The 24,742-nt window shown below is 43.5% G+C and overlaps 7 protein-coding genes across 7 annotated transcripts; 1 reads left to right on the forward strand and 6 right to left on the reverse strand.

Annotated features, from left to right (window-relative positions):
* Window positions 1-12: 12 nt before the first annotated feature.
* BDB00DRAFT_808832 (VTC domain-containing protein) lies at window positions 13-2,757 on the reverse strand. The gene is made up of 2 exons (XM_053122435.1): window positions 2,461-2,757; window positions 13-2,218 (listed from the first exon to the last, which is right to left on the reverse strand). The coding sequence occupies exons 1-2, from the start codon at window positions 2,626-2,628 to the stop codon at window positions 119-121; spliced, it is 2,268 nt and encodes a 755-aa protein (XP_052982684.1). The 5' UTR covers window positions 2,629-2,757; the 3' UTR covers window positions 13-118.
* A 640-nt stretch (window positions 2,758-3,397) lies between these two features.
* Window positions 3,398-5,910, reverse strand: BDB00DRAFT_118136 (uncharacterized protein). The gene is made up of 6 exons (XM_053116126.1): window positions 5,599-5,910; window positions 5,061-5,493; window positions 4,772-4,964; window positions 4,437-4,668; window positions 4,305-4,370; window positions 3,398-4,242 (listed from the first exon to the last, which is right to left on the reverse strand). The coding sequence occupies exons 1-6, from the start codon at window positions 5,728-5,730 to the stop codon at window positions 3,652-3,654; spliced, it is 1,647 nt and encodes a 548-aa protein (XP_052982685.1). The 5' UTR covers window positions 5,731-5,910; the 3' UTR covers window positions 3,398-3,651.
* An 824-nt stretch (window positions 5,911-6,734) lies between these two features.
* Window positions 6,735-8,623, reverse strand: BDB00DRAFT_945062 (glycerol-3-phosphate dehydrogenase [NAD+]; the record flags this gene model as incomplete). Its single annotated transcript, XM_053129499.1, has 11 exons — window positions 6,735-6,821; window positions 6,908-7,014; window positions 7,118-7,157; window positions 7,239-7,284; window positions 7,366-7,469; window positions 7,552-7,667; window positions 7,767-7,946; window positions 8,019-8,090; window positions 8,154-8,256; window positions 8,342-8,488; window positions 8,577-8,623. The coding sequence occupies 11 exons, from the start codon at window positions 8,621-8,623 to the stop codon at window positions 6,740-6,742; spliced, it is 1,044 nt and encodes a 347-aa protein (XP_052982686.1). The 3' UTR covers window positions 6,735-6,739.
* Window positions 8,624-8,804: 181 nt separating this feature from the next.
* Window positions 8,805-10,152, reverse strand: BDB00DRAFT_971465 (uncharacterized protein). Its single transcript, XM_053129856.1, has 3 exons — window positions 9,918-10,152; window positions 9,365-9,841; window positions 8,805-9,295 (listed from the first exon to the last, which is right to left on the reverse strand). Exons 1-3 carry the CDS (start codon window positions 10,125-10,127, stop codon window positions 9,173-9,175), a joined length of 810 nt encoding a protein of 269 aa, XP_052982687.1. The 5' UTR covers window positions 10,128-10,152; the 3' UTR covers window positions 8,805-9,172.
* Window positions 10,153-10,161: 9 nt separating this feature from the next.
* Window positions 10,162-13,457, reverse strand: BDB00DRAFT_808837 (uncharacterized protein). Its single transcript, XM_053122436.1, has 8 exons — window positions 12,663-13,457; window positions 12,492-12,595; window positions 12,297-12,392; window positions 12,006-12,225; window positions 11,514-11,903; window positions 11,343-11,435; window positions 11,059-11,274; window positions 10,162-10,976 (listed from the first exon to the last, which is right to left on the reverse strand). The coding sequence occupies exons 1-8, from the start codon at window positions 13,351-13,353 to the stop codon at window positions 10,219-10,221; spliced, it is 2,568 nt and encodes an 855-aa protein (XP_052982688.1). The 5' UTR covers window positions 13,354-13,457; the 3' UTR covers window positions 10,162-10,218.
* Window positions 13,458-18,202: 4,745 nt separating this feature from the next.
* On the reverse strand, window positions 18,203-18,961 carry BDB00DRAFT_758270 (Tetraspanin family-domain-containing protein; the record flags this gene model as incomplete). The annotated part of the gene is made up of 2 exons (XM_053119046.1): window positions 18,203-18,628; window positions 18,725-18,961. Coding segments are annotated over 2 exons (663 nt in total), but the record flags the coding sequence as incomplete, so codon positions are not given.
* Window positions 18,962-21,006: 2,045 nt separating this feature from the next.
* BDB00DRAFT_118512 (uncharacterized protein) lies at window positions 21,007-24,436 on the forward strand. The gene is made up of 6 exons (XM_053116128.1): window positions 21,007-21,405; window positions 21,515-21,592; window positions 21,684-22,332; window positions 22,420-22,474; window positions 22,611-23,878; window positions 23,993-24,436. The coding sequence occupies exons 1-6, from the start codon at window positions 21,138-21,140 to the stop codon at window positions 24,321-24,323; spliced, it is 2,649 nt and encodes an 882-aa protein (XP_052982690.1). The 5' UTR covers window positions 21,007-21,137; the 3' UTR covers window positions 24,324-24,436.
* The last annotated feature ends 306 nt before the right edge of the window (window positions 24,437-24,742 follow it).

Consider the following 24,742-nt stretch of genomic DNA (forward strand, 5'->3'; position numbering starts at 1 on the left):
AGAGAGAGAGAGAGGGAGAGAGAGAAAGAGTAAGGGAACAAATGATATAATTGTACATACAGCATAGAGGAAAGCAAAAAGCAAATGATAGAAGATGGTTTATACATGATGCAGATTATTAGTAAAAATAGAACAGAGATGGCGAGTGCACGGTGAACTTGAGGTAGGCATTCAGTCCAACCGCAAACATCAACGCAAAGCAAATGACAGTGGGTCCCGCGATCTCATCATATGGACCTGGCGACCGAGAGCGAATCAGCTCGCGACGACGATAGTAGAGACCTACGCCATAGATCAAGGTGGACAGCGAGACGAGGGTATAGATGACGCCGCTGACCTTGCCGACGGCGTCGCCAGCATTGAACAGAGCGAGCGAGAATGTAGAGAGGAGTGTTCCGAGCGACATCCACGAAAAGTACGTGCGCTCGTTGGCGAAGAACACCTTGGGCTCCACGCGCAGTGGCGTCACCACCTTTTTGGGCACTCTGACACCAGGTGGCAACACTACGGGCTCACGGGATGGCTCACTGTTGTCGTCCTTGCCGATCCATTGCTTCCACATTTGGCCGAACTTTTGTGCTACTGGTTCTGATGCTTCGTCTTGCGCGGCGACAGCAGCAGCCGATGTCGAAGCACCGTCAGCTGGTGCATTGTTGATGCCCATGTACGAACGAGTAATTCCACTGGAGCCACGGTGTCCTAGCAACAAAGTGCGTTCCGTAGCAGCTGCAGAGGGTGGTGTGGTAGTAATCGAGGAACGTTGAGGCAGAGTATACCGTTCGTCCTCTTGTTCGTCACCTGCGACCAAGGTCAAAGGAGGCGAGGCCTTATCCTTGCCCTTGGACGATTTGTTTGTGACAGACGGTGTTTGCGATGGTAGCACAGGCAGCTGGTCGACCACGTCTTCGTCAATTTGAGCAAGCCAGTATGGAAGCAGTGCCACACGGGCATCGAATATGAGTGCAATGCCATGCACAAATTTACTGAAATGATGCGCTTCCTCAAGAATACCACTTTCCTCCAAGTCCACGATCCATTCAGGCTCTGGCGTACCCGGCGGCAGGTCGAGTTTGATTTCAAAGGTAGCGTAAGGATAGCGATTGACTTCGCTCGAGGCGAGTTTCGGGAAAGGATACTCAATGTCGGCATCGGTGCGATGCCACTGACCCTCTGGGCGACGGACTGTCTTGTCATCAGCAAACAGACCCGAGTCTTCGCGGATAAAGCACAAATCCGTGTCGAGTGCCATACGAACGCGGGTGTCGCCGGGGATCTGGAAGGCTGTGCGTCGGTAGTAGGTGCGCAGTACTGGATGCATGTGGTTCTCCATCACCATGCGTTGGACATCTTTAGCAAGCTGCTCGAAGCGTGCAACGTCCTGTTCGGATTTGCCCATTTTGTTGCGCATCTTTGCGACGGATTTCTCGATAAACGTCTGCTCGCCACGCAAGAACCCATCCACGTACTTATCCTTGATCACAAAGCGATCGGTCAACTCCCTGTGCTCCTCGTCAGCCAGCGTTCGCCGCTCGACAGCAATGGTCGTGTTGTTCTTGGCACTGCCGTACCATCGCAGACGGATCACCTGGGAGCCCTCGGCTGATTCGATGCGGGAGTTGTATGTGTCAAGGGCGGCATTGTCGAGATAGAGCGACGAGATGGGCGGGTCAATGTTGTCTTGCTTGAGGCTGTTGTCGCGATAGACGAGGACGGGCAAATGCCGGAGTACGAATGTCTTGAGTTCCAGGATGTTATCTGTGTGGACGAAAAACCGTTTCATCACTGTGTTGCGCCGGCGATCTATTGCTGCTGCTGTTGCTGCTGCTACTGTTGAGCTGCTTTCTTGCGACTTGACGGTGAGAGGCTTTTTAAACGACATCTCCTTTCCACCCTGGCGTGCTTTGCTGAACAATTCCGAGAGCTTGATAAGCAATGCGTCGTCGTCCTGCTTCCAGAAAGGGCATTGGTTCAGTCGGACCATGAACATCGGGCGCAAAATGTAGTTGGTGTGGCGGTCGTGCTTCTTTACGATCTTCAGAAAGCCGGTGTAGTTGAGGCGAGAGAAGCGTGCCAGGCGGTTGACGTCGTCAGCAATCTCGTTGATGTTTTCCTGGACGCGGGTCATTTCGGATGGCTCAGGCTGAGAGGCGATGACCTGGTCCCAAGAGTCGATACGGCTGGTGATTTCTTCCAATTTCTGTTGATGGAACGCATAAATCTGAAACGACACAATAGTTTTTTTTGTGTTATTGTTATGGGTCGCGCTGGGTAAATAGAATCCATCCAAACACTCGCGCGACACACCCTCGCCCTCCAATGGAAACGCCCTCACGCTAACACAGCACAAGACATCATACAAGCAAGACAGAAACACGATACACATCACTTCCAACAAGCACACCGCTGAGCAATTGCCATATCAGCCCTTCCCTTGAGCCCATCAGCAAGACTGCCACTTACTTTTTCCAGGTTGCTGTCTAGAACTTCAACAAACTCGGTTTCATCTTTTTCAGTAAACGGTCGGTCTTTCTCGGCTTTTCGAAGCTTCCTTTTCAGTCCGTCGTAATCAATGTAGTATTCACGCCATTCCGGGTAAATGGCGTCTTTTAGTTGTGATCCGAACTTCATGACGTTGTGGGATCCCCGAGGTTAATGGAGGGAAAAGGGAAAAACCAGCAAAGAAAAAAAATAAAAGATAAAAGAGAGAGAGAGAAAAAGAAAGGTATGCAGTGCCAAAGCGGAGCTTTATGTATGCGGTGCTCTTCTTTCTGATCTGTATTGCTGCTGGCAGCTGTTTTGACCGTTTAGAAACAAAAAGGGCAGCAAGCGACAGTAACCGTAAATGATGTCATCTCACCAACCTTTCCATACACAATCCGTTTGATTTTCCTCTTGCAAACTGGCTCTCGAGAAGACTACTACCAGCTTAAGCATCCACAAACAAAGGGTCCCTTCAAAGCATGTAAACAATTTCAGTGTTTTGTGCTGGGTTACACAGGCCCTTGCTTTAAGCCAGTCGCATCCATTTGTTTTTCCCTCGTGACCTATCCGTTGGCTCACAATGCATCTCAAAAGGTCACAGGAACCTTGGAACGCGACATTACTTGTCACTTTTTTTATGGCTCCTTTTAATTCAGGTATCATACTTTATCGTTGGCTTCTTAAATGTCCCGACCGCCTTGGCAAGTACATATGATACACGTGCTGGACTATACTGAGTCCCTTGTAAAACACTAGTTTCCGTGTCTGTGTGAGGAGATGAAATATTTATCTTGTATGGCACTATCGCATAGGCTGCACACAAACGTTAGCCATGCCTTCTTTTCGTAGGTTTCACAAAGAATAAGGGTTGATAGATCAGTAGCGCATTGTGTATCTGTCACCCCAGAGTTTTCTCCTTGTTTACGAAGCAGCAACATAGCCAGGAAAGTCCTTCCGAGTAATAAGACGCACTTATCTAGTCGTAGCTGATGACACGGCGTTACCTATTACACGCAGCAATAATATTTATTTACAAGTAAAAACTGTATACAAGTCAGAAACTGCGAAAGCTTCTTCCAAATGGTTAGTAAAATATAAACAATGCAATAAATGTGGGAGGATGAGTGCAGCTTACTACACGTAATAAAAAATGGCAGATATCTTCAAAAGCTAGATATCCTTCCGCTTGGCCACTTTGTCTCTTTCACGCTTTTCTTGTCTTTTGGCTTGTTTGCTCGCGTGCTCTAAATACATGTCGGACAGATCTTCGTACTGAGTCTGTCGCTCTTGCTGTGCTTGATCATATTTCATGTGTAGCGTCGCCTTTTGTTCCAGCTGGCTCGGATCCTCGATACTAACGTCTACATCTTGTCCCGCAATAGTAGATCGCTTTAACGATGATGATAATGGCAACACTGTTGTTTCTGTTGCTGGTGTTTGTGATGGTATTTGATATGTATGCTGTGATGGTATAAAGTCGGACGAAGAGGTACTGGGGATCTGGGGAAGCAGTCGGTATAGTAGGTTGCCATTGCTATCGTCGATGCCGTCGCTGTCCTTTTTGGTGATGGTTGATGGTACTTTCCGTAGCTCAATGGCATCAGGCACTGTAATTTCACTCAGATATTCGTCTTCATCAGCCATTGAATTGTCCTGTGTACCTGTAGCTTCGTCGTCACTCTCTTCGTCACTAGCCAATGTAATCTGATCCCCTTCCTCAGGTTCGAGTTCACCCCACAAGGTGCGATCCACCCTTGATATCTAAAATCATAGTGAGTTTTCCATATCCCCATCGCATGCGGCCTGCTAATCCATTCGCTTACCTCACTCTGATCTTCTTGAGAACATGATGACACTGCGAATACATCACCATAGAGTGGACGATTTAACTAGGAAACATAGTGCAATGATGTCAGAAAATGACTAAATTATACAGAGTTAAAAGTTATGCATACCGAGTCAACCGGAGGACGACCCCATTGCCCTTTTTGATAGCCCCATTGACCTCCTATTGGGATCGGTGAATTGACACCGGGTATCACAAGATGTGGATAGCTCGGCGGTGGCCCATAGCGTTGCATACCAAATAACCACGGCGGTGGATCAGTTTGATCCAATGCCTCTTTTAATGACGCCGATAATTTACCCGGTTTAAACTGGTTTACGTTCTCCTTCCCTTCATAATACCTAGAGTTTAAACTTTTAGCATCAGCTGTTTTGCGTAGAAGGAATTTAATGGTTATAGCCTTAGAGTAGTACTTGTGAGTACGTGTGAGCGAGCAATACTTACAAATCGCCATGTCTCGTTAGTCTAGGTGTGGTCTGGAATCGATAAAATGCATCATGCAACTTTTGATAATCCAGATCCATCTTGCCCAGCTTTGGATTGAGACGTGCTCGTCGTCTTGCACCACTCCTGGCTGCTGCCTCTTTTTCTTTGATACTGTCACGGATTTCTGCAATTCCCGTTTGCTTGAGGAACTCTGTCATTTTAGATTAATAAAACAGATTGAGTCCTTATTCCTTCTTTGCGACTGATGGGTAAACAGCATAAAAAACCGGCAATCTTCTTTCTTTACCTGGCAGTTCCCATCGTTTCCTTTCTTTACGACGTTGCAAGTAAGGTTTGCGCTGCCACCAGTGGTTTGGCACCGGGATGGTGTTTCGGTAGGCTTTTAAAGAAACCAAGAGCTTGGGATCCATGGCTGTCACGTCCCACGGCTCGACGACATCGGGCGTATCGGACAACTGCTTCAGTTCATCAACCTTCAATTGTGTCAGTTTTCTTATCCGCTTTTTCGAGACACGCGGTTCCTCATTGTGCTCTTCGTTTTGGTGAGTAGTGTGCTCGACGTCATCAAGATTATAGTTAGCGTTGACGCCTTGGGCCGGTGTTGTTGTATTGTTAGGCGCAGGAAGATTAAAGTGATCAAGAACGCGTGAGAAATGTTGCAAGATCGTTGTATCGATTTCTAGCGGTTCATTATCGATACTGTCGTCATTGTCTTGTTGCTACGTACATTTTGAAAAGTCAAATGAGCATTCGGGTATAGAAAGACAAAGGAACGCAGTATAAAGAAAAAGAAAAGAGTCGATCGATCCAACGTTGGTACAAACATTAGGTTGTTCATTTCCTTGAGTAGCGATGACGGCAGAATCTTTGCGATGCTTTCTCGCCTTCTTTTTTGCTCTTCGTTTCTGTTTGAGTGCTTTTACTCGTTCGGCTGAAACATCGTTCTTCGTGGCCATTGTTCAAGTCAACGAGAATACAGAATTAGAATAATCCTGTAGGCATGAAAGAATCCCGACATTTCTGTTCAGGTCAGCTGACATTGCTTCGATATTTGATACGATATAAAAGGGCCTTGATAATCATTACTACACTTGTTGAAATTATTACAAGGCTCATTATTTATAAAGTGGTTGCGATGGTTTTGTGTTAAGCATGTCAATGATTGCAGCTACATCGAGGAAAGATGCTTGCTTAATGTTTCCTAAAGCAAACAAGGAATTTTTTCTCCCTTACAACAATATTTAACGGTGACAAAAGTAAATAGGATGCTAGCTTATCACTTCAATGTAAATTTAAAAGAGATCTTAAGTGAGTAGTTATAGTTGGTTTACTGGCGTGATCATGGTTTGAACGATGACAAAGCAGCGCCAAGGTCTATTATGATGCCAAAATGGCTCCTGTAGCATTCTGGGGTGCTATGATGATACTAGGTCGCTTTTTAGTAAAGTGGTGATTATCATGGCGGGATGCTGCTCTTAGTAACGCCTGTGGTAAGGCAGCCAAATGCAGTGTGCTCCAAGACATAGTAATAGACCCGTGTCTAGATATTGCGAATGTAAGCTGGTGGAACGTCATGCAACGTTGCATTGACGACATTTAATATTAAAGATTCACCTTTTCTGTTTCACCAACTACCATATCTAGCACACATCGTTCCATGACAGCCTTAAACAGCCTCTAATGTATGTTCTTGTAGCTGTTGCTGTATGTTGGCGTTACTCCCGTGTTAGCGTTTTTTCGAATTAAAAAAAGTGTTATTGACTAGGCTGTCACTATAGAGACAGACGCACATTATTCGTTGTCGAAAGATGGAGGAAAGGCATTACATGAGTGGATAGCGATTGGTCTCATTTGGAGAGTGGGCTCAATGGTATAACTATTATTTGATTAAACCGATCACTGTTTACTCAATGTACTATGGTCATAATACCATATATACTCATTTTAAATTTTTTATTCTATATTTCAGTGCTGAAGCGCATCTATGATAGATTCAGCTGGTGCTCGCTCATAGATAACTTTATAGACAGATGTCAACAAGGGAAACCTTAACAAAGAAAAGAGTTTCGTAAAATAATTAGTAACCCGATTTTACTCATTATAGTTGTATGTCTTTGTGATTATATATCATACTCATTTGTCATCTTTTTGGCCTCCAAAAATCGATGTACTTCAAGGGCGGTAGTGGTGCCTTGACTTTTCTGGCCATTGAGTAGCTCTTTTTCTACTTCTTCGATAGTCTAATGGTAAAAGATGTAAAACCAGCAAAATATATTGTAATTCGTTAGTGATATATATATATATATATCGAGTCTAGGAGTTTGATCGTTGGTAAAACTTTACCTTGTTCGAACCAATAAATGCTTCAGCTACTTTACGATTCCTAGATTAAAAAATAAACTTCGCTTAGTTTTACATAATAAAACATTTACTGCCCGGAGCACAACATAAACAGGTGTCTAACCTTCCACCAGCGCAAGTAGTAATCAGATCCGCAACGCCGCAAGATTCTTTTATAGGCAATAAATAGTTAGCTATGCACTCTGTTGTCTCCGACAATAAAAAATATTCCAGCCCATCTTTCAACTTACCAAAGAATGTCTCAGTGTGAACACCTCCAAAGAATGTCTTGCCGAACTTCCGCATTTCCAACAAACCACGTCGAATAAAAGCCGATTTCGTGTTGTTACCATATCTAATTGTACCATTTCGTTAATAGAGCATGGTTTCACTGACCCCGTTGTCTTAAGACTATCTCTTCGATGCCATGCTCTTACTTTAATCCATCGCTAATACCGGCAGCAATAGCCACTACATTTTTCAGCGCACCACAGATTTGAAGTCCCGTATAGTCTCCAATCACAGAGATGTTGAAGTAATCGGTATGGAATAGCTGTAAGGGAAAAATATCACATAATCAATACGTTACTTAGTACATTTAAAAAAGTAGAGTATTTGCCGTTAATCATATATATAAAGTCATTTCATTAACCTTGTGCAAAATTTTGCCGTCGATATCTAAATTTTTTGTACCAATGGTTGATTCACCATACTTTTCTTCGGCTACTTCTGAAGCAAGATTAGCACCGCTTAATGCAGAACATTCAACACCAAGAATTCTAGATATTTCGTCAGAGAATAGTAGAATTTCGTCATCTCGGAAATCTAGGCCCTGTAGCGATAAAGCTCGGACATATTAGTCACTGCCTTGGTTATTCGACACTATACATCATATTATCTTAACCTTGATCAACGATATGGCTCGACAATTGCTGTCAGCTACCCCTCGTAAACTCTCGCAGGTTCGATAAACAAACTAGAAGGATCATAAGCAAAGGTTATATAATTATCACTTTCTCGAAATGCACCCTAGTTTTACCTGATGTGGCAGTACAAATACTAGGATATTTGCATCGCGTGCTGCTTCTCGTACATCGGATAATGCAACCACATTGTCTGGGAGTTGGATCCCTGGCAGATATCTACGCAAAAAATCATATAATCAGCACTCGCGTAGTTCGAGCCTGACTGTTTTCTTTCAAGAGAGGAAAAAGCCAATTTGCTTACTTGACATTCTCGTGATCATGATTGATGATTTCTGTCAGTTTTCTGCCATTGACTTCTTCTTCAAACACCCAAACTCGAACGGTTTCCTCAAACATGTCGGAATGCTTCTTGACGTTCTGTCCGATAAGCCGGGCAATTGCGGATCCCCTAATAGGCGGCCACAGTAGCATTTTTATGTTACCCATGTACTGACTTGTGTTCAAAAAGATGATGGATGGCGTTCTCTATAACGTACCAATTGCCAGAACCAATAACTGATACTTTTTGCTTCTGTATACCCATGCCGTATAGCCAAAAAAAAAATAACAAGAAGAGAAAGGATTAACGAAAAAAAAATATGTATGTGTGCCTCTTTCGTTGCAAGAATTGAAAGACCCATGTTATAAGTGTTAGATTCCAAGGGAGGTTGGAGCCGGGTCGGAGCACACCGCGTCTCAACGAGGCTTCGTGATGAAACATTTAATCACTGGTTTGGGGAATTTATTGAGCATTTTCGTTATGAGGTAAAAATGAACATTTAATTGATTTTAAAGTAGAGAGAACAATCCACAATTGCACCATGAGCTCCATGAGAGGCTTTGGCCATCCAATGGGTATGGAAAAGTCTGAAGTCATTGTGGAAAATCAAAATGTGATATGTAGGAATGTTGCGCGCCAACAGCTTGTCAAGGCTAGTTTGTACATTACAGATATGCGCATGTAGGATACGGTCCTGGTTTCTTTTTAATTTGAAAGAATACACAAGAGGTTGACTTGGCTGAAGGATAAACAGCGTAAACCATAGATGCAGAAATATGTCCTGCTCTTGTGGATGAACTATCAGCTTTTATTCTACACTTGTGATATGCCCTTTGCAAAAAATTCTGCATTGTTATCCAGAATCTTGTAATGCAGTTCCTGAGCCGCTGTAACTGTCGATTTGGGTACATATTGTGGGCCATGCAAGATGGATAGCTATGTTGAATTCGTTAAGCATTAAACCCTCCATAAAAATGATCAATAACAACAAGTGTAATCCGTTACCTGTCCATGGATATCCCGAGCTAAACCACTTCCCAAAGCCTCTGCCTGTAGAATAAGTTCACTATTCGCAACGACAGACTTTACAAACGCGTCCTGCTCTGTATCATCGGCTCCTTCTTCGTCTGCATGGACTACTGTAATCAAGGTGCCACCGACACTGGCCATTAAAACCTTGAGTTTGTGCAAAAATTGGCATACCGAATCAAGTCCATAGCCCGTTATCAGCAACACGCTCGCATCGTCCAGAATTAATAGTGGATGTGTCTTGCTTTGTAAAATATGGCGACGAATAACTTGGTAGAACGACAAGAGGACGTTGGTGTTGCTTGGCTGTGAAGATCCATCAAGCGTATCCGTCGGTGTGCTAGGCGTGCCCTTGGGTGGGTAGGGTGACCCTTGTGTGTATGGATTGATATGTGTTAAGCCGTCGACAAAGCTAAAGTGGCCCGACTGTTTGTACGCTTGTAGGTTGATACCCTGCAAAAATCCATGAAATATATTGAAATATATTTAATACGACGAAACAATCGAAAAAAACTTGGATTAATTGTACCAGTTTCCTGCCAATGAGAAAGTAATGGTTAAAGATTTGAGACAGGCCGATCAGGATAACGTGTCGATCTGCTTTGAGGTGGTTGCCCACGAAGTGATGAATCAAAAAGTTTCCGTTCGATTTAAGTGTGTCGGTTATAACAATGTGCGATTTGGTAGGTGGCACATTGTTTGGAAAAGCAAGTGCGGCGTCTAAGGTTGCATAACCCATAGCAGTATATACAAGTAAAGAAGAGAAACAAAAAAAATAGAGAAGCCCGACACAATGTACCCATTATTTATTTTTCAAAAAAAAAAAGTCATTATGAAGCCCAATTCTCCACAATCCTTGATCGCTGTCGCTCTACAACCTTGGTAACCTCTTGCATGTTGTTGCTCGCTCGTTGGATCATCTTTTCGAGGTCGGCCATATGTTGATCCAACTTATCCTTGCTCAGCTGCGACTCGCGTAGCCGAGCGTCCCACGACGCGTTATCATCCTCCGTTGTCATGCTCTCCCAAGCGGCGGATGGGTCTTGCACTGTAGCCGTCTTGACCTTGTGCTCAGGATCCAGTTGGCCTAACCAGTCCCACAGCTCGTTCTCGATTTCATGATGGTGATCGGCCTGTGGTGACGCTACTACTGGGGATTCCTTCCTTCCACTACTAGTGCCTGCGCCCAGGTGAATTGCTTCCAGTTGTCGATCCATTTGAGCCATTTTGTTTGCAATATAAAGGTTGATGAGGACCAGCATAAACATGCAGAGAACAGATATTTGGGACGCGGTCGGAAGCGTGGCGTTGGAAACAATCCAGTCAATAGAACTTGACAGCAACCGTTGCCATGGACTCTGGTCGTCGTTCTGACCTGTTGGCTTGTTATCACCACCGCTCTTCTGGCCTTCCTTATTCTTGTGCTTCCGCTTGACCTTCTTCTTGCGTTTATCCGTTTTCTTTCCATGCGATCCTGAAGTCGCTGCTGCTGCTGCTGCTGCTGGTTTTCCCAGATGGTGCCGGATCGCTGCATCCAACTCTTTGTAATAGCCTTCTTGACCGCTGATTGAAGCACTCTCAATTGTAGCTATTAAAAAATTTTGCAGGGGATGGGGATTAGAATTTTGCTTTGGATATGCTGGAAGGACTTCAGTATGCACAAGACTTACATTTCAGCCATGACGATTTGGTAAAGTCTACCAGCACGGTGACCAGCATCCGTACTTGGCCTTTTCCAGCCCACATGAGACATGTCCGCGTTTTGACGCTAAATGATCCACCGGAAGGTACATCCGGTGTTTGTGTTGTTGTCACTTGTGTAACAAAGTCCTCCAGATCACGATGCAAGATGTCTTCTGTCAAGAGACATTTTGTCGATTTGGGACCTGTAATTATCCATAGCTTGTTAGTGATAGTTTTCACCCACGTCGTTTCTTGTAAAGGGGTATTTTACCTATTGATCCATTCAGTGGCTTTATATACGACATTTCACGACTGGATATGATGTTCTCGGCATCAGAATCATGCCAAGAGTTGATAGTCAAGTCTGTATGAAGATTTTAATAAAAAAAGACTTGGTTTATGATCGACGTCCTTAAATACCACACTTTTTCCCGAATTATACCTGTGCATTTTTGATCTGTCAAAAATTTCTTGATGAAATCGCTATTATACAGTAGATTGTACATGGTTTCAATAGTACAGTTGAAAGTCTGATCCTGCACGACTTTCGGATAATGTTCACCGCACTTGAGACAGTTACATTCTGTCTTTTCTTGTTTCTGTACGGGCTTGTTCGCATTATTGCCATTGCCATTGGCGTTGTTGTTGGTGTTGTTGCTATCTTGGGTGTCATTTGATCCGGGTAATGGTGACTGCTGCTGCTGCTGTGTTGCCAATGATTTAACGTTGGGTCGTGGTCCTGCTTCCGAAATAGCTCGTCGTCGTGCAGCTTCTTCGTCCTTGTTCGTTTCCGGAAGTGGTAATGATGCAAGCGAACCCTGCCGATCTTGCGCTGCGGGTGCATGAGTAGAAAGATAGGCCGACACAGAAGTTAAAAACCAGGTTACAAGTTTACGGGAAAAAAAATGATGCTAAAGAAGCTGAGCATGATTACCTTCATCTTCAGGCTCAGATATTGAAGACTCGTCGTCGCTTCCGTAGGTATAAGAAGAGTCATCAGAGGACGTAATCTCCTCATCATCATCGTTCTCGTCCACATGCTTATTTTCATCATCGTCGATTATATTTTGTTTTGCCGATGGTCTTGACATACGCCATACGTCAACGATTAAGTCATAGGCCTGGTCTCGTGACAGGAAGGATGCGAAAAAATGCTAACCCGATCGAGAGAGAGAGACCTTTAGAACGAAGATTATCACAGGGGCAAGATCTTTCTGCCGTTTACCTTTGCATGCAATGTAGATACTTGGATAGCATTGGGAATAAACAAAGCGGTTGTTCGCTTTTCAATATCGACTATATCTGAGAATGCAATCACCAGCTATAAATATAAAATCAAATTAATGAGCTGCTCTAAATTGAACTAAAGCGTTGGCTGGCTGATGTTTCAAGTCAGTCAAACCGTGTAAAGAAACCGTACATTCGTGACCCATCCAAAGATGTTGGCGTTGAAGCACAAGTGGCTCTCGGAAATATATATTCTCCCCTGAAGCAAGATCTCCTTCTGAAGAGCACATCCAAAGTCTGTGTATACAACGTTTCAGCATATATATCATTCTGTTGTACGACAAATAAGAACGGCGCTACAAACCTTCGATTAGAGGGTCGTCCTCTGGCACGCTTCGAAATAAAGCATGAAAGTCTTGGTTGCGTTTAGCGTTGGCAGGCTCGACGTTGCATGCAGCTGCGATACTTCCAGCAGCAAATGACATTTCGGACGAGGCATCATCCGAGCCACGATGTGGCTGTTGTGGTTGCTGTTGCTGGGCCATCGTTTCACTGCGCAATTTACTGTTCCCGAGGGCCTGTTGTTTTTCTGCATGCGTGTCTGGTAGATCGTTTATTGATTGCGTCGAAAGGCTTGATCCGCGAGAGCGAGATTTTTTGTGGCCAGCAAAGAGGCGCGACATTGTACCAGGCTTAGTCTCCGGGACGGTTGCTACTGGCGGTGTAGCAGCGCGAGAGCTGTTGTTGGTGTGGTTGTTGTTGTTATCATCATCGGAAGAAGATGGCATGACGGTGTCAGGGAAATGGCGCTGTAATGAAAGAGTCTTTGGCGAATCAAGGTGTTGCTGTTGGTGAGTAGGAGCAGTAGGGGAAGGTGCAGAAACGTTAATGGGTGGCGGTTCGAGTGCTCGTGGAGAACCTTCACTGTTTCGACGATGTGAGATTCCAGAAGTGATGATTGTGTCGATAGCAGGCGGTCGATCAGCTCCGGAAACAGTGTTGGAGTGAGGACGTCTCTGTTTTAGCTTTTGTTGGTGAGGAGTTAGCAAGCTCATCTATAAAAAGCGCGGGATGTCTTTTTTATACAGGAAAGTGATATGGGGGGATCGTGGAACCCAAAAAGAAAAAACCAGGTTAAAGCACTGTGTGAGAGAAAGTGTGTGCTTTTCCTTTCTTCCTCTGTTATTTTGGCGCACCGCCCTAATGCCGATTATTGCTTCGCTTAGAATTCCCCCAAAAAAAACCACACCAAACGCTCCGCTCACAGGTGCCATGTGCAGCCGTGTCACCATGCAAAAGCTGGGCTATTTTTGTTTTACCTTCTTTTCCCATTCGTTTGTTTCTTCGTTCACCAAACCGAGAAATTATGCTATCTTTTCAATGTTGATTTGATGTCAATGGGTACATCAGAGGACTATTTCTGTTTTCAGAAGGGCGATTGGCGATCACTCTGCCTTGAACAGATAAGTGACACGTGGCGGCGGTTTGAACGAGACTCTACGTCAATAGCACTATGTGATGATACATGACAAAAGTCAGACATATGACAAATATTCAAATTACTTACACTTTGATTTGGCTCAAGGTTTTGACTATCAAGTTGATATTTGTGATGGTTGCCACGGAGTCTGGAAGCTGCATCTCAACCATATCGACCGATTCAAAGATGTACGAATGTTTAACAATAGCATCACAATGGTATCCTATCGTGTACATCATACATAGAATCCATAGCAATTAGTACTTCGAATATAGATACTACTACCCACGACCAGATCATGCATTCATACCTGCTACAACCATCCTGTACACTCACGGTCCAGCAAGTTTCTCTTGCACTAAAATCACCAGCATGTTACGATGCGTCTTTCAACTTCAGCATAAGACGTGAATCCTAGCAAATCGCATTTTAACTTTCTTTTTGACGATTCGAGCGACATATCCCAAACTAAAGAAAAAAGGACAGTCGAATGATGGATGTGTAACGATGGCAATTTGACAGCACTCAGGCGGATCGAGTACACTGTGGTCTGTTCATTATGACAACCAGATTCTACAGCTTGATATCATTATTGTAGGTTGCATGAATGTGATATGAGTCACATACCACTTGCTGTTCGATCGTTTCTCATTGACATAAATCCAATGAAGAGGAGCATGCAAAGATTTAAAGCTATATTTTTTCAGTAAAATTGATGTTTAAACACCAAGTATAATTGCATAATAAGCTCTTGATCAAGGCGTACATAACATTTTAGGCTCATCAGAGACTTCGCCAATGAATGGGTACTTCACTAAGCGATATGGCTAACCGATCAGGCCTCTTTTGACCGTAACCTCCGCAGAACGACAGAAAAGCAATGTAATGCTGCTCCCGTTTTACTTGAGCACATTTGAAGCAGCTTGTAGATCCTGCATATGTCGGCGTTATGTATTTGCTTTTACGAGTGGAGCGATTGCGAGATATTGATTCAATTTAGGCGTCATGTCAACACTGATTATGTCTTCTTCAGCACGGACAATCCTTTGTTCTTGAAAAACGTTAAATCCTTAAATCACCCATTTGTATGCGCATGACAAAAGGAAACTCTGACTCGTACCCTGTCATCTTCTTAGGGAGCTTTGCTGGGCAAAAGGCTTTCGTACACGGCCGCAACGATGGCTGTTATCATCTCACGACGGGAACGACGTGTCTTCAACGCTGGTTTGTTTGCGGTCGCGTCTCGTTGTCTTGTTATTTGAACAAACGATAAAAATCTGCTCTCTTAGCAATCAAGCAGCGCATAAGTGTATCAGCGTTTGTAAGTCACGCTTGCCAACTTCCAAAGGCTTTGGTATGTAAGCCTTTTTGTTCATGCATCTTTTACCATGCGGGATAACTTTTCGGCTAAACAATAAGTCTTCTCTTCGTCGCTTTGCTCTCATGCATTTAATCGTCCATCAGAACTTTCTTGTCTTTCTGAAATATTTGGCTCGACATCGAGTATCACCGATTTAGCGATTAGCATTCGCCTTTTTTGAACGTTATTTATGTTTGACGGATGTGAAAATGCCACTGTGATATGGTTGTTAGACAGATTAGCTTTTTTGACCTGAAAAAAGATGAGCAATCCTCGGACGTCTGTACTTTGGTCAGCGTTGGCAATGTTGTGCTTATTGATATTGGCGGTCCTTGTGCTCCTGTCATGCTTGCTCGTATAGATACTCGCCAACATTATAAAGCGGTATACCAACGAGACGGAGAATTGAATGCCATAAGAATTGACACCATGCATGATTCGTGAGCTCACTCCATACTCGATAATACCCGCGTCAAACACGGAACGCTTTTGATTCAGTTCCCTTTTTCTTTACCTTCAAGAGTTTGATGCTGGTGTCTCGCTAACCGTTTCGAAGGATGGAACTAGGCTTCTTGGTAAATGAATACAATTGATGATTTGACGAGATACGTGATCGTGCAGAGTAATGAAGAATACAGGATTACATTAAAAATGGGACCAAGTAGAATGGAAAGGTCCTACAAAATGGATGAATGTACAATACAGTAAAATACGAAGAGCCCGTGGCTCCGTCGTCAGAGCAATTGAAACGAAACCTCTTAGGTCGAACGATATGTGAGCTATACAGAAAAGTACGTATCATAAGCTCTTCGACTAATTAGTGATCTGCTATCAATCTAAGCATGTAGAAATGATGCGAGCAACATTTTTGTGTTCATTTGTATATTCACCTTCCATATGTACACATAACACTAATCTGTTATAAATGATGAATTACAAGAAACAAAACATAGTTTAGCAAACTGTTTCGTCGACAACAATGATGGAGGACTAATTACTAACAATCTCTTCTATCAAAATGTGATAATATAAAAGTGTTCATTTAAGTGATCTGATTCTATTTATAACTACTGATTTATTGTATGCTAAGTATAACTAAATCGTTAGACACATATATAAAAAGATTCGCCGTGATGTAGAAAACAAAGAAACGTTAATTTAGAATACGTTGCAAGCATCGGGTCTATACTTGTGGAATTGCGAGTTGGTAAAGGGAACAACCCCCGGGCAACAATATGTATTACTATGTATATCATTGTGTATACAGCTATACATAGTGATGAAATACAAATTAGGATACATAATAAGTGTCCTTTTATGTTGCACAAATTTGACATGTTCTGCTCAGCAAACTTTTGTTAATTTCATGTGGGTACATTATCTAAAGTACTGCAAGCACTCCTGGCTGATTCTATTTTGTCGCTGACTGAACGATCAGCTATGCAAGGAAGAAAGGAGACGATGATGATTCCATGGATGTGTAATCGTAGCTTGTTGTAGCGTATTCTCAAGTTAAAGAGTTATAATTGCCAAACAAGTTTAAAGTGTCAGGCTTATACGGTAATAGATGCTTTCGGTTGACGAAGAGAATTTTGTTTTGTGAGCACATCGGGCAAGGTGCCGACAATACCAAGGAAGGAGTGCCGAAATGTGCTAATACAGGAGTTTCAAATTTTCACGTAATAGAAAGAGATTGGTAACGGAACACGAGCCGTCGAGACAAAGCTCAGTAAGTTGTAATATCAGAAGCGAAGCAAAAAGCTTCAAAAGTTACAGTAAGAAGGCGGTAAAACCTTATCGATGATTGAAAAGTTTCTCAAAACTGCTATCTCGTATCCAGCCTGCTTCATTATCAATGTTTAGCGGATCACTTCCTACTATTTTTGCACTAATCATATAATAAAGTCAATAGAAAAAGTAAGGATGGTTAGAGGGAGAGTGTAAAATGATTTAGTGAGATGGATGAGAGCATTTCATACTTGCCTCTAATACGAATGAGGAGCAGTTGACAATAGGTCTCGACATGGGGAAGACAAAAGCAGACGTTACCAACTTCAGTTGCTTTTGTATGCTATAGAACAAGCTGCTATAGCTGGGATATCGTAAAGTTTGATACGAAGAAACGAAACGGAGGGGCTCCGTATGTAGTAGTCAATAAAGGCACGTCGTGCTCGCTATATATATACATATATATAAATCAAAGACTGTTTTATTGCGACAAAAAGTTGAATAGCATCGCTTCTGGTGCTACCTACCTGATAAGATCAGCGGTGTTCGTCACCAGCATTAAAATTTTACAGCGAAAGAGATACTGTATAGTGGTGGTTTTCTTTTATCGACTATGAGCACTTCTTAGGCAACACGTCCGCGACAAGGGCGCGCCTTGGTTAATTCTCTCTCACGTGCTTAATATGATTAAAGCATCATTCTTCTGCAAGAAAAATAACACCTATATAGTGCATACTATATAGTAGCGACCCTTATTTGCTCATTCTATCGCGCTCGTGGTTTTAGGTAGATAATTTGGCAATGTAGCTAATGAGTTTACGAGTATATCATTACTAAAAAAACTCAAACTTCAGTAATAACAACGTTCGAAGAGAAAATCAAAGAAAACATGATGAGGGAGACAAATGTTTAAGAATTATTTGAAAAGTACATTAGGTGTACCAGCAGTCTGTACTGAACAGAATGATTACTATTACAATAAAAAAAGAAGCCCAGTGTGAAAGTGCGTGTTGTAAGTGTGTCTGAGTTGACATAGCACCATAGTTATGCTTTGGATAACCAGCCCAAAGTTGCTGAAGAGTGAAAACTAGAGTAAAGGAAAATAAATGTGTCGATACTATCTCTGGTGTATGCAAGAAGGAAAGAGAAGATAGGGAAAAATACCTTTGCTGTATATCGTTAGCAAAGCTTAGGATAGGAAGAAAGAGAAAATAGGCTGAATATATATACCGTCTCCACCCTTTTCTTTCTCTAAGGAGAATGTCGGGGGCAAAGTGTAATATAGTATTATGTGTACTGGCTGTGTAGAATAAAGGGAAGCCGACAATACCAAAAACTAGTATTGCCTATACTGTCTTTCATCTGTGTTGACTGAAAGCACAGAATCAATCATTTTCTTTTGTTGGTACTTGTCTTTATCGTGGTCGTCCATAGAACCCATCGGGATGATCTCTGCAGGATTAACTTCGGCGGGCTTTGTCATCCATCGGCGTCGGGGTGGCGTTCTGGATGCAGCAGATTCGTCCGCAACGGAGGTGGGTCCGACATAGCGTGCACAGAGTAAGGTGACAGCATTGCACAGGGCGAGAATCTCGATACTGATTGCGGCGAATAGAATGATGTAAATGATTTGAAGGTTGTGTTGCATGAACCGTGTCAGTGGATGATAGCATGGGGGTGCAGAGTTGACGATATCGTCGGGCTGGCAAGTTGTGGTCGGGACAGGATGGTCGTAAGCATGAGAGAATCCACAACATGTGAACTGTGTGTATCATATGAGACAAAAGATAAAGGGTCGTCATTAATATCTATTCTTGCATTCTCGTTAAAACTGAATTCAGATCGAATGGCTTATTACCTTATTTTCCGCATATTCTCTGTATTCCTGCGTTGCCTCAGACCATGTCTCGCTGAGCCATGTTGTTGTATGGGCAGCCTGGTCATAGACTACCACTGCAACGGAAATTTGGTATATTAAAGCGATAATGACAATCGTAGTGTAAAGGATGTGAATTGCTTGTCGGTCTTGGCAGAATGCACCAACCATCCCGATCGTAGCTGTAAAACAAATGATCAATCCGAGTATATTGATCACTTTTTAAAAAGAAAAGCTGTAAGTCAGTTGAGGATTTTCTTTCTTTCTCGCTGGATTTTCGTTGTGCGTATGTCTTTTGCAAACAGGGGTGTGTGTGTATTTGAAATGATGGAAATAAAGGAAACGTACTCTTTAAGATATTAATCGGAAACAGGATGGACGTTTGCAACTTGTGTTGGGTGCTCATCATTCCGTACGCTATCAGTGCCCCACCAAAGCAAGCAAAAAGAAGATTCGTCACCACCAAATAGCATTTGCTTAGTCTATAAATCGGATCGCAGCAACAGAGTGTAAGAGATTTAGCTATTATGTACCATACGAACAAGCCCAGTGTATGTCGAATCGTAAACAGATTCTATTTGAATTGATGTGCATAGTCTCGTACCTCTGACAACATGCCATGTTTCTACTTTCTCGAATATTATGTGCGTCGTCAACTTTGTTTTTTTTCTGCTTGTCCTGTAAAGAAGTTCTCTAGGTTGTGTAAATGATGTAGCTGCTTTCCGGGGGAGAATATGTACGTGAGCAGCAAAAGAGAAACAGAAAAGGAAGAAAAAGAAGAGCAAAAGAAAAGAAGGGGCACTTGATTTACTAGAATGATGTTGAAAAAAGGATTCTTAGAAATCCGTTCTGATCTCTCTCCACTACTCGTTATGTGGGTGTATATGGTGTGAACCCAGGCTGTCTATGTATCTTCTTGCTGTATACTCATTCATATTCACGCAGTATGCTTTAAGGGGGGGGAAAGGAGAGGACAACTCGTTCATTAGGGAGTGATGCCAAATTTAACCTTGATGCACTAACAAAATTACTGATCATTTATAGTACCGGTCTTTTTGTTCTTGTCTCCTTGCTAAAATTGAAGTATACAATTTTAGATATGCAATATTTAAAGCTCGTCGTTTGCTAATGTACATCACTGTCTTCATGGTTATCTAATTTGCCGGGAAAGACAAAGAAGAAACAGGTTTCCTTTCTTGTGCCATTTAATTTTCTGGTGTTTGACACGTTAGTAGGATCAACTTTGTCGTAGTACGAGTCGTACACAATGTCCTATCAAGCCTGTCAGCAACACATGTTACATTTTCTTAATCTCTAAATGGAAGATTAGGGCGTATGATTACACTGCAAGTCGTGCAATATGTAGTTTCCTGTTTGAAAAAACTCATTTTTCGTCTTTCTACTCGACTGATATGGATTAGTATCTTATAACAACCTTAGCTACTACATAAAGGTGGTCAGTGCATCTCATTTATAGCTCGACAGATGCTGCACTGTTGTTCATGCGGGCCCAATTGCAGACTAGTAGTACTATCATGTATCTGGGGCTGTATCACGTATTAAGACGCAGCACCCGGGATGTGCATCACGAATGTTCGTTGCTACGTTACATACTACGAGTGTGGAGTCATGACAACAATATATGTGCGGCCATAATCATAATAGTTGCCATGACTACAGTAAAGAATTCATCGTTTCGCTTTGCTGCTATCTATAGCATCGATGAATATGCGATATGTCTGTTGTTAAGCAAATGCTACACGCATGATCCGTAATACAGATGCTGCTAAGCAGATTAACTGCTTGACAATCGTTTATAGAGCTACACCGCTATATAGCTCATGCTAGCGAATGGTGCCCATGTGTTCCGAGGGTAGAATCAGTTTATTAAAGTGCGTTATTGAAGATTCCAGAACATGGATTTTAGAAGTGCATGCAGCTTACGAGAAAAAGCTTATATTTTGAGCTGCCGCATTTCCGAGTAAGCCACCCTCCACATTTATTTGCCAGGCTTGATTTTTTATTACACTTTTTCAAACCTCAGCCACCACCGACAAGTTTTTTCCCTGCCAACTCGGAGAAGACGTTTTATATACGGCAATCGTTTTCCCCGGAACGTTTTCTTTTTTGTAATTTGTAACTGGTTTCCCTTCGAAGCAATTGCAGAAAGAGGAAGCTACAGTATAACGACACTCGAAAAGAATAGAACACCAGAAAGAATTTTTTTCAGTGTTTTAACGTCTACTTTTCAAAAACAACAACAACAAGAGCACCACCACCACCGCCCTCACACTCTCTCTCTTCCCTCCCCCTCGAAATAAAGCGAGAACCCAACGTTTAAACAGTCCCGACTTTTCACCAAAAAGTACACAGCAACCAACAACAATTATACATAATGGTGAACGCCACCAACGTTGCCGCAGCCGAAAACGCTGAAAAGGAACAGCAGCAACAACAGACACAAACCTCGGAACAACAACAACCACAGTCGACCGGGAACAGCGCTGCTGCTAATGACACCAATGACAACAAAGCCGAAACGGCTGCTGAAAAGCAAACCGTTGCTGCACCCGCACCTGCCGTAAATGTATGGCAGGTACGGAAATCTGCTGCCAGCAATGGTGCCGAAGCAACCACTGAACAAAAGGCTGCCCCCAGTTCCGGTAAAAATAACACACACACACACGCATACATCCATACATCTCATAAACATCATCGACCCCGACTAACATTATATCCGTCGACTACCTCTCTATCCTCTCGTCATAGAAGCCTGGCCTGCACCAAAGGAAGCCTTGGATAAGCCTGCTGCTGAAGAGGAGCCTAAGAGCAAATTTGCTGCACCAAAAGGTAATACTCAAGAGAGCATTTCGAGTGTGTGCTATTCAAACGAAGCTGGCATGTGCATGTATGGAAAAAAAATATTCAAATTTAAAAAAAGTAGGCAAAGGAAGAGGTCAATGGAAGCCTTATACCCCGACCATTACACACTCTACTCCCACGCCCAATGGTCGCGCACGCAGCACGCGTGGTGGCCGTGCACACGGTGACCGTAGAGACGTCCGCAAACCTCGACGAGGTAGCTATCCATCGCGTCAATATGCAAAGAGCAGCAGCAATAGTGAGAAGCAGCCCACTGAGGAAAATGCAAGTGACGAAAAGGCATCTGCTGCTACTTCCGCCCCAGCCGAAAACGGTGCTTCATCCACCACTACTACCACTGCCGCCGTCTCTGCTGACACTGCCGCCACCAAGCCATCCACTACCACATCCACCAACAACACCTCTACTACATCCTCCGCCACTACTACTACTACCACTACTACCACCACCACCGAACAGCGATCGTTGTCATCATCAGCGACTGCAACAGAGGCACCTTCTTCTTCTTCGCGGGCACCAGCAACGAATGGCTCGTCTTCATCATTTCATCACGGCCGCGGCGGTGGTTTCCGTGGACGAGGCCGTGGACGCGGTCGTGGTGGCTTCCATGGTAGCCGCCGTTACGATTACATGAACGCCAGCCGGTTACGACCTTATTACATCAACGTCGACGCCGAGACGCTCAAGTTGTACATTTTGCAGCAAATGTAATTAATTCTTATGTTTGAATGAGAAAAAAAATTGAACGAGAAGCATAGTGTGTGATACTAACAGTTGATGGATGTGGAAATTAGTGAGTACTACTTTAGCGTCGACAATCTTTGCAAGGACGTTTTCTTGCGCAGCCAGGTACATACATAAGCTGGATCTTTCGGGGGATGGTGCTGTTGATTGGGGGGTGGGGACGATCTGGACCGAGAGAAAAAAGATAATCGGGATATATTATAGGAAAGGGACTAATATATCATGTGGGCCATATTATTAGATGGATGCGGAAGGTTATGTGGACATCCAGTTACTCGCCAACTTTAACCGTGTCAAGGCACTTGCTGCCGACATCAGCCTGATCAATGAGGCTTTGGTCCACAGCCAGTTGCTCGAGGTCAAGAACGACAAAGTCCGCAGACGCGAGGGATGGCAAACATGGATTCTCCCTGCTACTGCGAACAATGCTGCTGCTACCAAGACGGCCGCCGATGCCGTCAAGCAAAACATCCCCGCCAACGCACCACAACACCCCACTCTTGCGTCGTTGGCACGTCCCGCTGCACCTCCAACCGTCAAGTCGCCTGCCGTAGCACTCAATGGTGAACGTCGCAAGTCAGTGCAGCAGCAGCAGCAACCAAAGGAAGACGATGAGGATCTTTTTGAATTCGATGACGACGATTGGGTTGATGGCAGCCGACCAAACACTGTCCAAAAGTACTATCTCTCTGACGATGATTCTGAATTTGAAGACGACGATGACTTGGTGGACGATGACACTATTGCCCGCATCATGATTGTCACCCAGCGCAAGCGTAACGACAAGTCGCACACCTCGTTCGATCGTGCTAAAATGAATGACGATATCTTGGACATGATCAACGAGGGTTTGTATCAATACGAGAGCGGTTTGGGTTCGACTGACAATGCCAACAGCAACCGTAAGGTTGGCACTTTGGATCCCGAGCACTTTGCCCAACTGAGTGCCAGTGCCAAACAGCGCGAAATCAACCTTGGCGACTTGGTCACAAAGTCGGCCAAGCCTATCAAGACCAACAAGAAGGCTCCTCGATTCTACCCCGTCCGACCCGAGTCGCTTCCAAGCAGCGCATTCTATGGCTCCACGCCAACAGCAACAACGACAGCAAATGCTGGTAGCGGAAAGAAGCATGATCAGGATCATGGTCACGTTGGTTGGGTCCTTAGCGAAGAGGCATACCACTACAACCCCAACGACTTGCTGTCCACCAGCTATGGAAAGTCGCCTGCCATGAACGAACTGTCCACTTCGATCGATATGGCTCACTCATTCCCTCACTTTGAGCATCCCAGTCACGAGTTGTTGCGCGAGAATGGCTTCGTCCAGCACAAATACTACAAATACCACGCCAAGGCACTTAGAGAGCGTAAGCGATTGGGTGTTGGCCTTTCGCAAGAAATGAACACACTCTTCCGCTTCTGGTCTCACTTTTTGCGCGACCACTTCAACAAACGCATGTACAACGAGTTCAAGAAGTTTGCTGTCGAGGATGCTAATCAAAACTACCGGTAAGTTTTCCCTCTTTGGTGCTGTATATGATTCTAAAGGGGAGGCGGGGATAGAAGAGACAGGCTCAGGAATATGTGATGGATAACTGACTTTTGCAAAAATAATAATAACAGATATGGTTTGGAATGCTTGTTCCGCTTCTACTCTTACGGTTTGGAGAAGCGTTACCGCAAGGAGATCTTTGCTGACTTCCAGGAATTGACGCTTTCTGACTATGACAACGGTCACCTGTACGGTTTGGAGAAGTTCTGGGCTTACACCTACTACCGCAAGGACAAGTCCAAGAGAGAAATCAAGGTCAACGAACGTCTGAACGGTCTTCTTTCCAAGTACAAGTCGGTCAAGGACTTTAGAGGTGCCGAGGTACCACAAAAGGACGGTGATGAATCGTACAAAGTTCCTCACCATGGCGTAAGTGCTTCTTTGTCTCTGAGGAATTCATAAAGGTGATCTAGCAGTAATATGAGGTATTAACGTGGTTTTTTTTTTCTCTAGAAGCAACAGCGTGGTAGCGTGAGCGGCCCATCTGGCGCAGCTTCGCATGCAGCTTAAAAAAAGACCAAACCACATATCAAAACCACATTTACTAACTGTCCTTTTCTTTCAAACCGAAACCTCCCTTATCGAAACCCTCATCTCGTAACATAAAAAAAACACCACAAAAAAAATTCACTTGTAGTATTTCTTTTCTTTTTTTTCTTCCTTTTTTCTTTCTAAAAAAAGTCTACATACGTTTCTTTTGTCTTTCAACTTCCATAGATTCTTCTTCTTTCCCCTCTTCTTTTTTTTTTTCGTCTCTAAAAAAAACCCCCAAAAGAGAATGCTTTTTTTTGTACTATTATATGTAATCCATAACACATATC

Source organism: Zychaea mexicana (genome assembly GCF_025766255.1).
Source record: "Zychaea mexicana strain RSA 1403 chromosome Unknown BDB00scaffold_14, whole genome shotgun sequence".
Classification (NCBI taxonomy): domain Eukaryota; kingdom Fungi; phylum Mucoromycota; class Mucoromycetes; order Mucorales; family Lichtheimiaceae; genus Zychaea; species Zychaea mexicana.